General features: G+C 64.8%; 1 protein-coding gene across 1 annotated transcript; it reads right to left on the reverse strand.

Annotated features, from left to right (window-relative positions):
* Nucleotides 1–125: 125 nt before the first annotated feature.
* Nucleotides 126–11,127, reverse strand: ANO8 (anoctamin 8). The gene is made up of 18 exons (XM_079917793.1): nucleotides 10,829–11,127; nucleotides 9,950–10,060; nucleotides 9,691–9,823; nucleotides 9,370–9,508; nucleotides 9,193–9,289; nucleotides 8,083–8,199; nucleotides 7,872–7,999; nucleotides 7,613–7,774; nucleotides 7,132–7,284; nucleotides 6,891–7,017; nucleotides 6,710–6,765; nucleotides 6,532–6,606; nucleotides 4,989–5,801; nucleotides 4,550–4,741; nucleotides 4,317–4,448; nucleotides 4,125–4,235; nucleotides 2,562–3,237; nucleotides 126–1,727 (listed from the first exon to the last, which is right to left on the reverse strand). Exons 1-18 carry the CDS (start codon nucleotides 10,932–10,934, stop codon nucleotides 1,327–1,329), a joined length of 3,729 nt encoding a protein of 1,242 aa, XP_079773919.1. The 5' UTR covers nucleotides 10,935–11,127; the 3' UTR covers nucleotides 126–1,326.

Raw genomic sequence — 11,127 nt, forward strand, 5'->3', positions numbered from 1 at the left:
CGCATCGTGTCGCTGTTTGTTGGTGGCAGAGTAGATGGCAGGACTTTAGTTTCAAAGGCTGTGGGGCAGGGCAGGCGCAGGCTTCAGCCTGTCCTTCCCCGAGGCTTGCCCACGCCTCCCTGGCCCCAGGTTCCCCTTTGAGGGGCTGGGTTCTGTCTCCTGCCAGTGCTGTCCACGGTGAGGGCAGGGGTCCCATGGCCTCCCTGTGGTCTCCCCAGCACAGGCCCGTCAGCCAGCCTCCACCCACCCCTCTTGCCTTTACTCTTACTCACTCTGTTCCCCCAGACACCAAACCCTGCCTTCCCACACCTCTGTGCCTTTGCACAGGCTGCTCTCCTGCCTCCAGTGAACCCTGACTTCTCTTTCATGGCCCCCCCGCAAGTGCCCCTTCCTCACACTGGCTCCCCCAGCCCTGCCTGGGGTGGGGCCCGTTGGGCCCTGAGCCTTTGTATGTGGACACACCTGAGGGTGGGAGAGGCCATGTCCATCCCTGATCAAGTGAAGGGTCCCAGCGAATAGGGTCTGACAGCTGTCCCACAGTGGGGCATCCCGGCCCTTCCCGGAAGCCACACCCCAACATGCCATCCCCTCAACATCGAGACTCAGGCACCAGGTGCCTTCCGACTTCCACACCCAAGTTCTCGCCGCAGCCCTTGACTCCTCAGATGGCAGCCTGGGAGGCGGGTGTGCCAGAAAGGGTAGCCCTGCACGACTGAGGCCGACTCAGGACGCAGGCCCAAGGCCCAAACTGCTGAGTCCTATCAGCACTTTGAGATTTCTTCCTTAGTCTAGGAGGCCGAAGATGGGGCCTGAGGCTCTGCAGCTCCTCCCAGGGGCCCCTGGGCCTGGATTTTTGGAGTTTTCCAGCCATGGCCTGGAGACCCAGTTCTTTGGAGGAGTTCCCTAAGGGTCATAGACAGGGGGGGGACCCACCCTAGGCCTGCCAGGCCCCCAAAGAGCTGGCCCCAACCTCGTCATTGGGGCCCTTACGTCCCTTTTCCACAGCTCCGCCCTTCGGCACTGTTGAAATATACTTTTTATTGCATTTCTGCCGTTTTACAAAAATATGACAAAATAAATTAAAAACAAATAAATAATCGCCTATTCTGTGTGTGTTTTCTGTTGTTTTGGGGGGGTTTCCTTTCCTTTCCCCCCATCCTGGTCGAAAGGAAAACGGCAGATAGAGGGGCCCCAGGCCCCCGGCCCTGACCCAGGAGGGGGCAGCCAATACTAGGATACACCGACAGCAGCGTTTTCTGGGTGGCGGCTGCCGCCCCGTCCGTGATTGATATTGCATATGAAAACAGGAAGGCAGGGCGGGCGGAGCTAATGCCAGCCGCTGGGCCAGCACACGGCCTGGGGACTGGGACTGGGACTGGAGCTGGGGCTGGGCGACGGTGCCGGGGGCTCCGGGGGCTCGGAGGTGGGAGGCAGCGGCGGCGGCGGGAGGCTGTAGAAGCTGGCGGCCCCCGGCAGGACGCCAGCTGCCGGGGCGGGCAGAGGCCCGGCGAGGGCGCAGGGCGGACACTCGGCGGCGGCGGCGGCCGGGGCCTGGCGGGGGGCGGCGCCCTCGCCCCCGCAGCCCCACGGCCCGTCCCACTGCCAGCAGCCGGCGGGTGGCGTCGGGGGCCGGGGCAGCGGTGTTGGCGGCGGCGGCGGCGGCGGCGCAGGGCTCCGGCTGCGGCGGGTGCGGAAGGCCGGGGCGCCCACCGGGGCCGGCGCTGTCCCTGCGGAGGCGAGAGGGGCCGTTCCGGGGAGATGCCGGCCCCGCCGCTGGACCCCGCTGGGGACCCTGCCCGCGCTCCCTCCGGGCTTTCAGGCACATGGAGGGCCTTATTGCTTCTGATCAGTGACAAGGGGTGGGCTTCTTCGGGTGCATCCCCCGCCTCTGGGCACTGGGCCCCTCCCCGTCACGGAGAGAGGACGGTCTGAGGAAGTCCCTCTGACTTCTGACCTATATCCCTGGTGCTACAGCTGCCACCTCTTGGGCTCCCTGGGATGGGCTGCTGGACTCCGGGCTGGGACGGGGTGGGAGGGGCGGCAGTGGGGCCTGTGGCTCTGCTCGGCACACGTGTGGCTGCAGCCCTGAACTCCCTGGGTGGGCAGCCTGAGCTCCACCTCCCAGAAAGGCCACCTCGAACAGCTGGGCTGCAGGATGGGGACTTGCATAGAGGCCTGGGGGTCCAGGGCCCCCAGAGTGAGCTGGGTGTAGGGTCTCATGGGGGCAGGAGAGGCAGGGCCAGGTGGTGAAGGGGCCTCCCTCATCTCTCCTGGCACTGGAGCATGGCAGGCCGTGCGAGGGGCACTGGGACGAGGGGCTTTGGCATCCCTCCCCAGGGGTGAGGAGGGTCAGGCACAGGGCTCCAGGCTCTCCGGGGTCCCGGAAAGACTGGGTAGGCTTTGACCAAGAGGCTCCATGTACCACATACCCAGGTCCCCAACCGGTACCGGGAGACTGGGCCTCCTCTGTCCCCTTCAGCCCCTCTCCCCAGGCCTGGACACCCCACCCCTATCCCCAAAGCCCGGCCCAGAGTCCCCACCCCCGAGTTAAAGCTTGTGACCTGAGCCTTCCTCTTCGGGCCGGGGTGTGTCCGGCTCCTCAGCTGCGGCCTCGTCTGCCGGCCCACTCCGCTGGGCTCGGCTACCACCACTGCCACCGCTGGGGGTCCCGTCCTGCCGGGCCTGCCCGCCCGCCCCGTTGGACCCGGCCTCAGCCCGGGCCCCGCCGAAGGGGAAGAGCTTGCTGGCGTGGAAGGCCTTGGGCGGCGAGTGGCTACGCTCTGGGTCCCGCCGGGTCTCGGGTGACTTGAGGAATTTGAAGCTGAGGAAGGCCGGCAGGCGGGTGTCACTGCCTGTGGGAGACGGGGCAGGGGGCGGCCGGGCAGTGAGGTTGGCCCCCGCGCCGGCCAGCGAGGATGCAGCCCCGGACGACAGGAACTTGCCCTGCAGTGGGATGATCTGCTTCAGCTTCATGACGTTGTTAGGTGCCAGCAGGGACCCCGGGCGCTTGGGCCGCTCCGGCCCATGGCCTCCTGCCGCCCCACTGCCCTTGGCCTTGGCCGAGGCCTTCTCTGGGGCAGCAGGGTCCAACCCGGAGCCCTCAGCCCGAGCTTCCTCCCGGCCACTGGCATCACGCTCCCTGCGGGCATGATGTTCTGCGTGGCGCTGGCGTTCCTCCTCCTCTCGCCTCCGCCGCTGCTGCTGCTGGTAGCGGTGCTGGGCCTGGCGCTCATGTCTCTGCGGGCAGAACGGGGCCATTATGGGGACACTGGGAAGAGCAGGCGGGCGAGCAGGCACCAAACCAGGCCCGGGCCCATGCCGGCGCTCTCCTGCGGAAGTTGGGAGAGATCCGAACGCTTCTTGGGTACAGCTGCATCCCTGGACCCACCCTGGGGCTCTCTGCAGAAGTGGGGAGAGATCTAAACACTTATGGGGCACCAACTGCATCCCTGGACCCATGCCGGTGCTTTCTGAGGCCTGAGAAGAGAACGAACATTTACTGGCCACCGCCTCTGTCCCTGATCCCCTGCCAGACACCGTCTTAGGAATTGGGAGAGTGTAAACAAATATTGGGCCTCAGTGGTTCCCTGCTTTCTGGAGAACTGGTGAGAGACAGAGCTGTGACTGCCCCATCCAGTGGCCGGTAGCCACACACGGCTTTGTCAATTTAAATAACTGCAAAGAAAAAGTCTGTTTCTCAGTGGCACCAGCCCCGTTTCAAGTGCTCGTTGGTCATCTGTAGTGAGGGGCTACATAGGCAGCACGGATATAGAACGTTTCCATCATCGTGGAGCGCTCCATCGGTTGGCGCCAGTGAGCTCCCTGGCCTTCTCTGCAGCTTTCTGAGGAATGCGGCAGAGGCTTGGGCTTCTAGGAAGCGTCAGCTGTGTCTCTGGCCCCCAACAGGGCAATGCTGGGCAAGCCGGTGGATGACAGTTCGTGAGTGCCAACCTGGTGCTGGATGCCACCAGGATCCCAGAGGGGACCAGGCCCTTTCGGAACGCTAATTATTACACCAGGCTCTGAACACCCACCCTCCTGCTAAGGACTGGACGGCCAGCCAGGCTAGGTGGAGAAGCCCCACGGAGCAGAGACATAAAGCGCACTCACCCCAGCCCACATACCTTGAAGGCCTCCCGGCGCTGGTACTCCAGCTTGGCCATCTCCTCAGCCACCCAGCCCGGGATGTCGGGGATGGCCACGTGGATGAGGTACTTGAGAAGCAGAGCGAAGTGCTGAGGTGACAGAGGAGGAGGCTGCAGGCACGGGGACACCCACCCGCCGCCTGGCTCCCCCAACCCGGCCGCCAGCCCCACCTCAAGCACCACCACGGACACGATGGCCGCCTCGGGGCTGAGCCAGGGGAAGAGGCGCTGCAGCTGCCCACACTGGCCAATTAGATAGCAGTTGACTACGATTGCCAGGACGCCCATGACCTCCATCACCTTCTGCAGGGGGACAGGCGGGCTCAGGGGGTGCCCAGCCACCCTCCCCAGCACCCGCTCCTCCTTGGTGCACCCCGGCTTGGGGCCCTCAGCCCTCCCCCCACCTGCCACTGGCCAATGCTCTCCACCCGCTGCCCAAAGGGCCGCTGCAGCCCCGTGCACAGCTTGAGGGCGTCACTGCGGATCTCGATGAGGTTGTTGATGAGGGCGCAGAGGGCAGCCAGGGGGAAGGCAGACGAGAAGAGCACGACGTAGCCAAACTGCACAAACATCTCCTGGTAGTCCTGGAATGTGTCCTGTGGGCGGGCACCTGGGTGGGGCCTAGGGCTCTCCCTCCGCCCAGGACACCTCCTCCCTCGGACCACCTTCCTCTCCTCAAGCCCACCCCCCAGATTATTCTGCATGGACCCAGAGCTCCCCCTCGGGCAGGTTCCTGACCACATGAAGGGTCCCGTTATTCCCTCCCATCACCCCCAGGCCCTCCACCTCACTGCGCTGGGCCCCTCGGAGGGCCCGGCCCCTGCCCTCAGGCACCCTCCTCACCTCGTATTTCTTCATACAGCTCTCGAGCTCAGCCTGGGTGAGCTGGGCCGAGTGTTCCTCCTCGGGTGGGTCGATCCAAGATGACCGGTTCTGCCGCCGCTGCTTCCGGGCTGAGTCACCCAAGCCCGGCTCTGGGTCTGGGCCCCCATCGGGGCCCTGGTCGCGGCCCTCACCTCTGGCCCGGCGGAGCAGGACAGCCGGGGGCTCCCGTTCAGGGCTGCTGGGAGCCCCCTCGGCCTCATCGTCCTCCTCGGCCAGCGTGAACACGCCAGCTTCCAGCCCCTTCTCCACCATGGTGGGGCTCCCCTCCTCCAGGAGGGCCTCCGGGCTTGGGCCCAGCCGCCGCCGCCCAGCCCCCCGCTCAGCAAAGCTGACCTTCTTCAGCCGAAGCCCGCAGTCCAGGAGGCCGCCCTCCTCGCCTTCCTCCTCCTCGTCCTCCTCCTCTTCGTCCTCCTCCTCCTCCTCGTCCTCCTCCTCCTCCCTGCCCCCCCGAGGCCCGTCCCCCACCTCCCCACCTTCCCCCGCTGGCCGACGCTCCATGGTGGCCTCCTCCTCCTCCTCAGGTGCCCCGCAGGCCCCACTGAGACACCTGCGGCCCCCCCCACCGCTGCTGCCACCGACACCCTCTTCAGCCTGGGCTTCGAGGTGGCGTGCAGGGCGCCGGAGGCTCAGTAGGCCAAGCAGGGCACGGGCCAGCTCCCAGGCAGCCCGCAGGCCAATCTCGCCACGGCCCAGCCGCCGGTACAGGTGCGGCTGCAAGACCTCTCGAACATTCTGGAGGAACTGGCGGGTGATCAGCAGCGTGGCCAGCATCTGGGGGCAGGAAGGGGGTGGAGAGAGGCCACGTGGGGGGCGGGCGGGGCTCTGGGCACCGGGACAGGCTGCGGGGACTGGGCACCCGCCCTCCCGAAACACGCTTCCAGACACACCCTGAACCCAATTTGGATGTCCCTGGACACGGAGGCAACCCCAAACCGCAGCTGGGCAGGTCACAGCGCTCCTAGCCAATCTCCTGGGCAGGCCATGGCTTCCCTGCTTGCAGCACCGCCCAGGAGCTCACTCAGCTGGTGGCCAGGGCCTCCGGGGGCTTCTGCCACCTGCACCCCGTCAGCGGAAGCCCATCCCCTCAGAGCATGCACCCTCGGCTTGGTGTGAGGCCCCCAGCATAGCCACATTGCCCACCCCGGCGAGGCCCCAAGGGCTCGCCACCTGCCAGTACTTTGGCCCGGGCCATGAGCAGGAGGCCCCGGAGGGAGAGGAGGAGAAGGCAGAACCGCAGGGCCGCGAGCGGGACCAGCACCGCCCAAAGCTGCCGCTCGAGGCTCTGGGACAGGGACAGGACGATCAGGAGCTGTGGAGGGACCGACGGACAGGTGGACATACAGATGGAGGGGCGACAGGTAGAGAGAGGACACACAGACGGACAGAGAGGAGAGAAGGATGGAGGAGGGGGGGAGGGGCTGGAGAGCCCATGGACCCGTTGGCCAGGTCTGGCCCCCCCACTGGCTGCCATGGGGGGCACTGCTTCAGGCCGGGGTCTTACCTCTTTCAGGCGCTCCATGTCCTTGAGGTAGAAGCCAATGTAGAAGAGGCTCAGGTATGAGTTGACGAATTGGAACTGTGGGAAGCAGGCAGGTGGGCGGTGACCCTGCCACCTCTGTCCCCAGGAGCTCCCGTGTATCCCCTGCAGAACCCCTGCCTGCCTGCTGGCCACCACTCACCAGGACAACCTTGATGATGAGGTGCTTCTCGTAGGCGCTCTCCAGCCGGTAGTTCTCTGGGGGCCAAGGAGGCGAGTGAGGGGGTGGCCCAGACCGTCATGGGCGGCAGGCACACCCCGCAGGGCGGCGGGGCCCTTCCTCCTGGGGGGTGGGCAGTGGGACCTTCCCTCGCAGGGCATACCCATGTCGTTGAGCCAGACGGCCAGCTTCTTGTAGCCCTCGGCGCTTGCACTGACCAGCAGGGCCAGCATGACTTTGGGCAGGAAGCGGGCGAGACGGGGCAGCCCCTTCACACTCAGCACCAGCTCCTGCAGGGGCAGGGCGTTCACAGGTCACCCCGGCAGCTGGGCTCCGCTCACGGCACACCCGGACAGGTGGCCGCCAGGTCGGGGCCAAGGCCAGGGCTAGGGGCTGGAGGTCACCTGCAGCTGGAAGCAGCCGAGCATGAGCAGGAACACACAGGCCAGGCAGGTGAGGCACAAGGGGAGACTCACAAGCAGCTGGAAAAGCAGCCGCTTCCAGGGCGGGTAGTAGAACTCCTCGGCCCGAGTCACGGGGCTGATGCGCCGCACGCCCTGGCAGAGGGTGGGGGCCCGGCCCCGCGTGAGATCAGAGGGGCTGCCTCTGCCCTGCACCCTTCCCGACCCTTCGACTTCAGTGTCTCTTTGTCATGCTCTGCTACTGCGGTGTCCCCGCCTAATGCACCCTTCCCAGCCCCTCAAAGCCAATTTCCCACCCCTCTCCCTTTGGGCATGGAGAGTCCCCCACTTGGCACACCATCTCGGACGCTGCAGCCCTACTTCACCCCTCCCTTTGTTCTTGCAATGCTCCTCGCCCAGTGTGTTTTCTCTTTTTTTTAACCCCATTCTCAAAGTCCCTGAACTCAGATCCCCCCTGACTGACCCTGAACTGGGGCCGTGGCTCCTCCACAGCTTCCCCAGGTGAGTCCAGCGTCCCCCACTTGTAGGCCAGCTCTGCTCCCCTCCGTTTCCACTCCTCCAAGAAGAGCGTTGACCAGACTACGTTGAAGAGGGCAAAGACCACGCAGGATACATCCCGGCTCGTCTGGGGGTGGCAGAGGAGGGCTGAAATGTTGGCTGGCCCAGTCCAGGGAGGAAGGTGTCTTGGGTGTCCCAGCCCCTGTGCAGTCCACACCCGGCACCTGATCAGCCTCTGTGAATGTGTACAGGACAGAGCCGAAGACCGCCGGGTACACCATCGCCGATGTGTAGAAACCCAGCCAGGCGAAGTACATGGCAATCTTCACGCCAAAGTAGTCGCAGATCTCATCTGCCAGGGACAGGGGTGTCCCAGTCAGCCCTGACTGTCTCCTGGGACCCCACCCCCACCCCCACCCCCTGGCCGGACCACACCTAGAGGCTGGTTTTCACACACAGCCTGCACCCATGACTTCATGAGGCGGTTCAGGATGCGCTGCTCGTGGACTGGGAACACCTGCTGGATGATCCCGCGGGCCGCCAGTTCAGGGACTGTTGGGGGACAAGAACCCTTCTGCCTGTGCTGGGCCTGGCCAGCCCCCCTCGGCTGAAACCCAAGTCATAGCTTTTTGCCTGCTCTTAAACTCGCAGAGGCTCTTCCCAGGAGAGGAGTTCTTAGTGGAAGGAATATCCGGTTCTTCCTCAAAATTTGGGAGGTGCAGGGGCAGGAGGGGAAGGGTGCAGGAAACCTGAGAAGGTGGGATCCCAGTGGGGAATCACTTTTTTTTTTTTTTTTTGGCCACACCGCACGGCTTGCGGGATCTTAGTTCCTCGACCAGGGATCGAACCCGGGCTCCCTGCAGTGGAAGTGTGGAGTCCTAACCACTGGACCACCAGGGAATTTCCCTGAACCACTTTTTTTTTTTTTTGCGGTACGTGGGCCTCTCACTGTTGTGGCCTCTCCCGTTGCGGAGCACAGGCTCCGGACGCGCAGGCTCAGAGGCCATGGCTCACGGGCCTAGCCGCTCCGTGGCATGTGGGATCTTCCTGGGCCGGGGCACGAACCCGTGTGCCCTGCATCGGCGGGCGAACTCTCAACCACTGCGCCACCAGGGAAGCCCTGAACCACTTTTTTTAATAGAGCTATTTGGCCTCAGCTCATTGCTCCAGATGTCTGAGGAATGGTGCAAAGCTGGCATTAGAAGGTGAACTTGCAGCGGCTCGTTTCCTGGAGGGGAAACTGAGGCCCAGGGCTGCACCACACAGTACGCGGAGTGCTGTCCAGGGTCCTGCCCCTACCTTATCCCAGACCCAGAGAAGGATTTCTCCCGGACCTGCCTCCGAGGGGACAAGCCCCACCCCTTTACTGAGGCCACACCCCTTCAGCTCATTGATTGATCTCCAGGCCCCGCCCAACTCTTCAGTAGCCCCTGATTGGTTGCATCTAGGCCTCACCTTCCTAACCCTCCTACTTTGATAGCTGTCCTCTAAGAGCCCCAGCCAACTCCCCACATATGATTGGAAGGTTGGGACCGCCTCACTCACTGATTGGCTGGTCCTCCAGAAAGCGCACATTGTGCAGTGCCTCTCCCTGCTTGGCACGGAGGTTCTGCAGCCAGAAGCGGATGATGCTCTGGCGCTCCTGCAGGGGACAGGGCGTGAGCACAGGGAGCAGCCGCCCACGGGCTAGGAATGTGCGCTGGGGGCCAGAGCCGGCCGCACCTGGGAGGTGAAGAAGCGCAGCTCACTCTCCACATTCTCGTAGATGAAGTCCTCCTCGCAGGAGAAGCCGCGGGTGCCCCCGCCAAACTCAGTCTTCACTGCTTTGCGCAGACCCAGCTCGTCGGCCCCTCTGAGTAGGCTGCAGGAAGGGCAGGGGAGGTGGGATCAAGGCGAGACCCTGGCTCACCATCCTGGAACTAGGGATGGTGTACCTGGTGGCCGTCAGGGACAAATGCGGGGTGGCTGGACCTCGCAGTTGGTGCTTGGAAGGGCGGGGAGCTGAGTAGCAGGGTCAGCGAGAGGCCAGGGACAGGGACTCGCCTCTCATACGTGGCGGTGACGAAGAAGGCGTAGGCACGCGTGTGGCGATGGTGGCGGACTTGCACGATGAGCTCGGGGATGCCCACGCGGATGTGGTTCAGCAGCCATAGCAGCGTGTGGTCATCGGTCGTGTCTGCCAAGGGGCACAGGGACCGATAGCTCTTGCCACGGGTGGTCTAAGGCCTCCTGCAGACTCCTACTCAGAGGAGCCCAGCTCAAGGGAGCTCACTCTGGACCCTGGGGGGATGGACACAGGTACCTGGGAAGGTCATCAACACGTCGCAGTTCTCTGTGGGCACCGTCTTCATCCATGCCTTGTGGGACACCAGGTACCGACCCACCTGCAGGAGCCGCTTCCCAAAAAGCTTATCTGGGGAGCAGGCAGGGCAGGCTGGGGTCAGGCCATTCCCGGATCAGAACCCTGGCCTCCAGTCTTGGTCCCTCCAGCCCTTGCCCCCGATCACACACTTGCCAGGGCTCCTCGGCTCTCAGCTTGGCATTCAAGGCCCTGCGAGCTCTGGCCTTGGGTTGTTTCCTTCCCTCCACGTCCTTGCACCAGCCAGGCCCTTCTCCAGGAATGCCCTTCCCCCAGGTCCTCCGTTACAAATCTTACTCATTCTCGAGGCCCAGCTCCGCCTCCAAAACCACAATCGATGGGGCGCTCACTAGCAGATCTGAGCGCCTCACCACATTATGTCAGTGCGTCCTCATAGCTGGGCGCGGTCCTTACCCCCATTTCACAGGCGAGGAAACTGAGGCCCAGAGCATTTAAGTCACGCGCCCAAGGTCACACAGTCGAGCAGGGATTCGAACCCAGGACTGTACGATTCTGTAGCCTCTGTGGAGAGGCTCTCTCAAGCGCATCACTGCTCGGCAGCGATCCGGTAGCCCAAGGGGTGACTGGGCTCAGCCCCGGGCTGGGGTTCTAGGAGGGGCGTGTCGGTGTCCCTGCGCTGGGAGCCCCCACCCGCTGCACCGTCCCAGCCGCGCCCGCCCGGCCGCAGCCGCTGTGCCGGAGGAGCGGGCCCCTCGACTGGACTCCAGACCGGGACCGCTGACTCCAATCCCCTCCCCGTACAGCCGCCGCGAACACCCCAGGCACCTGCCACCCTGTCAGATCCAGGCGCTGCACACATACCCAGAACTCCGGACGCCGGGGCTGCAGGCTCGCCGTCCGGCGGGGGCCTCTTGCCACGCTCACCCTCCAGGGACGTGCCCCCGGTGCCGGAGGCAGTTTCGGCCATTGCGAGGGCAGGGCAGGTCAGGGGCTGCGGGCGGCTCAGGCGCTGGGGGACCGCGGGCTCATGGGGCGGGTGCAGCCACGGAGCGCGCCAGAGGAGGAGACAAAGGCCGCGCCCGCCCGCGCCGGCCGCCGTCCCCGCGTGCCCGAGCGCTGCTTCTCGTCCCCGCCCGCGCCGAACCTCGATTCTCCTTCCC

Source organism: Stenella coeruleoalba, assembly GCF_951394435.1.
Source record: "Stenella coeruleoalba genome assembly, chromosome: 3".
Taxonomy (NCBI): domain Eukaryota; kingdom Metazoa; phylum Chordata; class Mammalia; order Artiodactyla; family Delphinidae; genus Stenella; species Stenella coeruleoalba.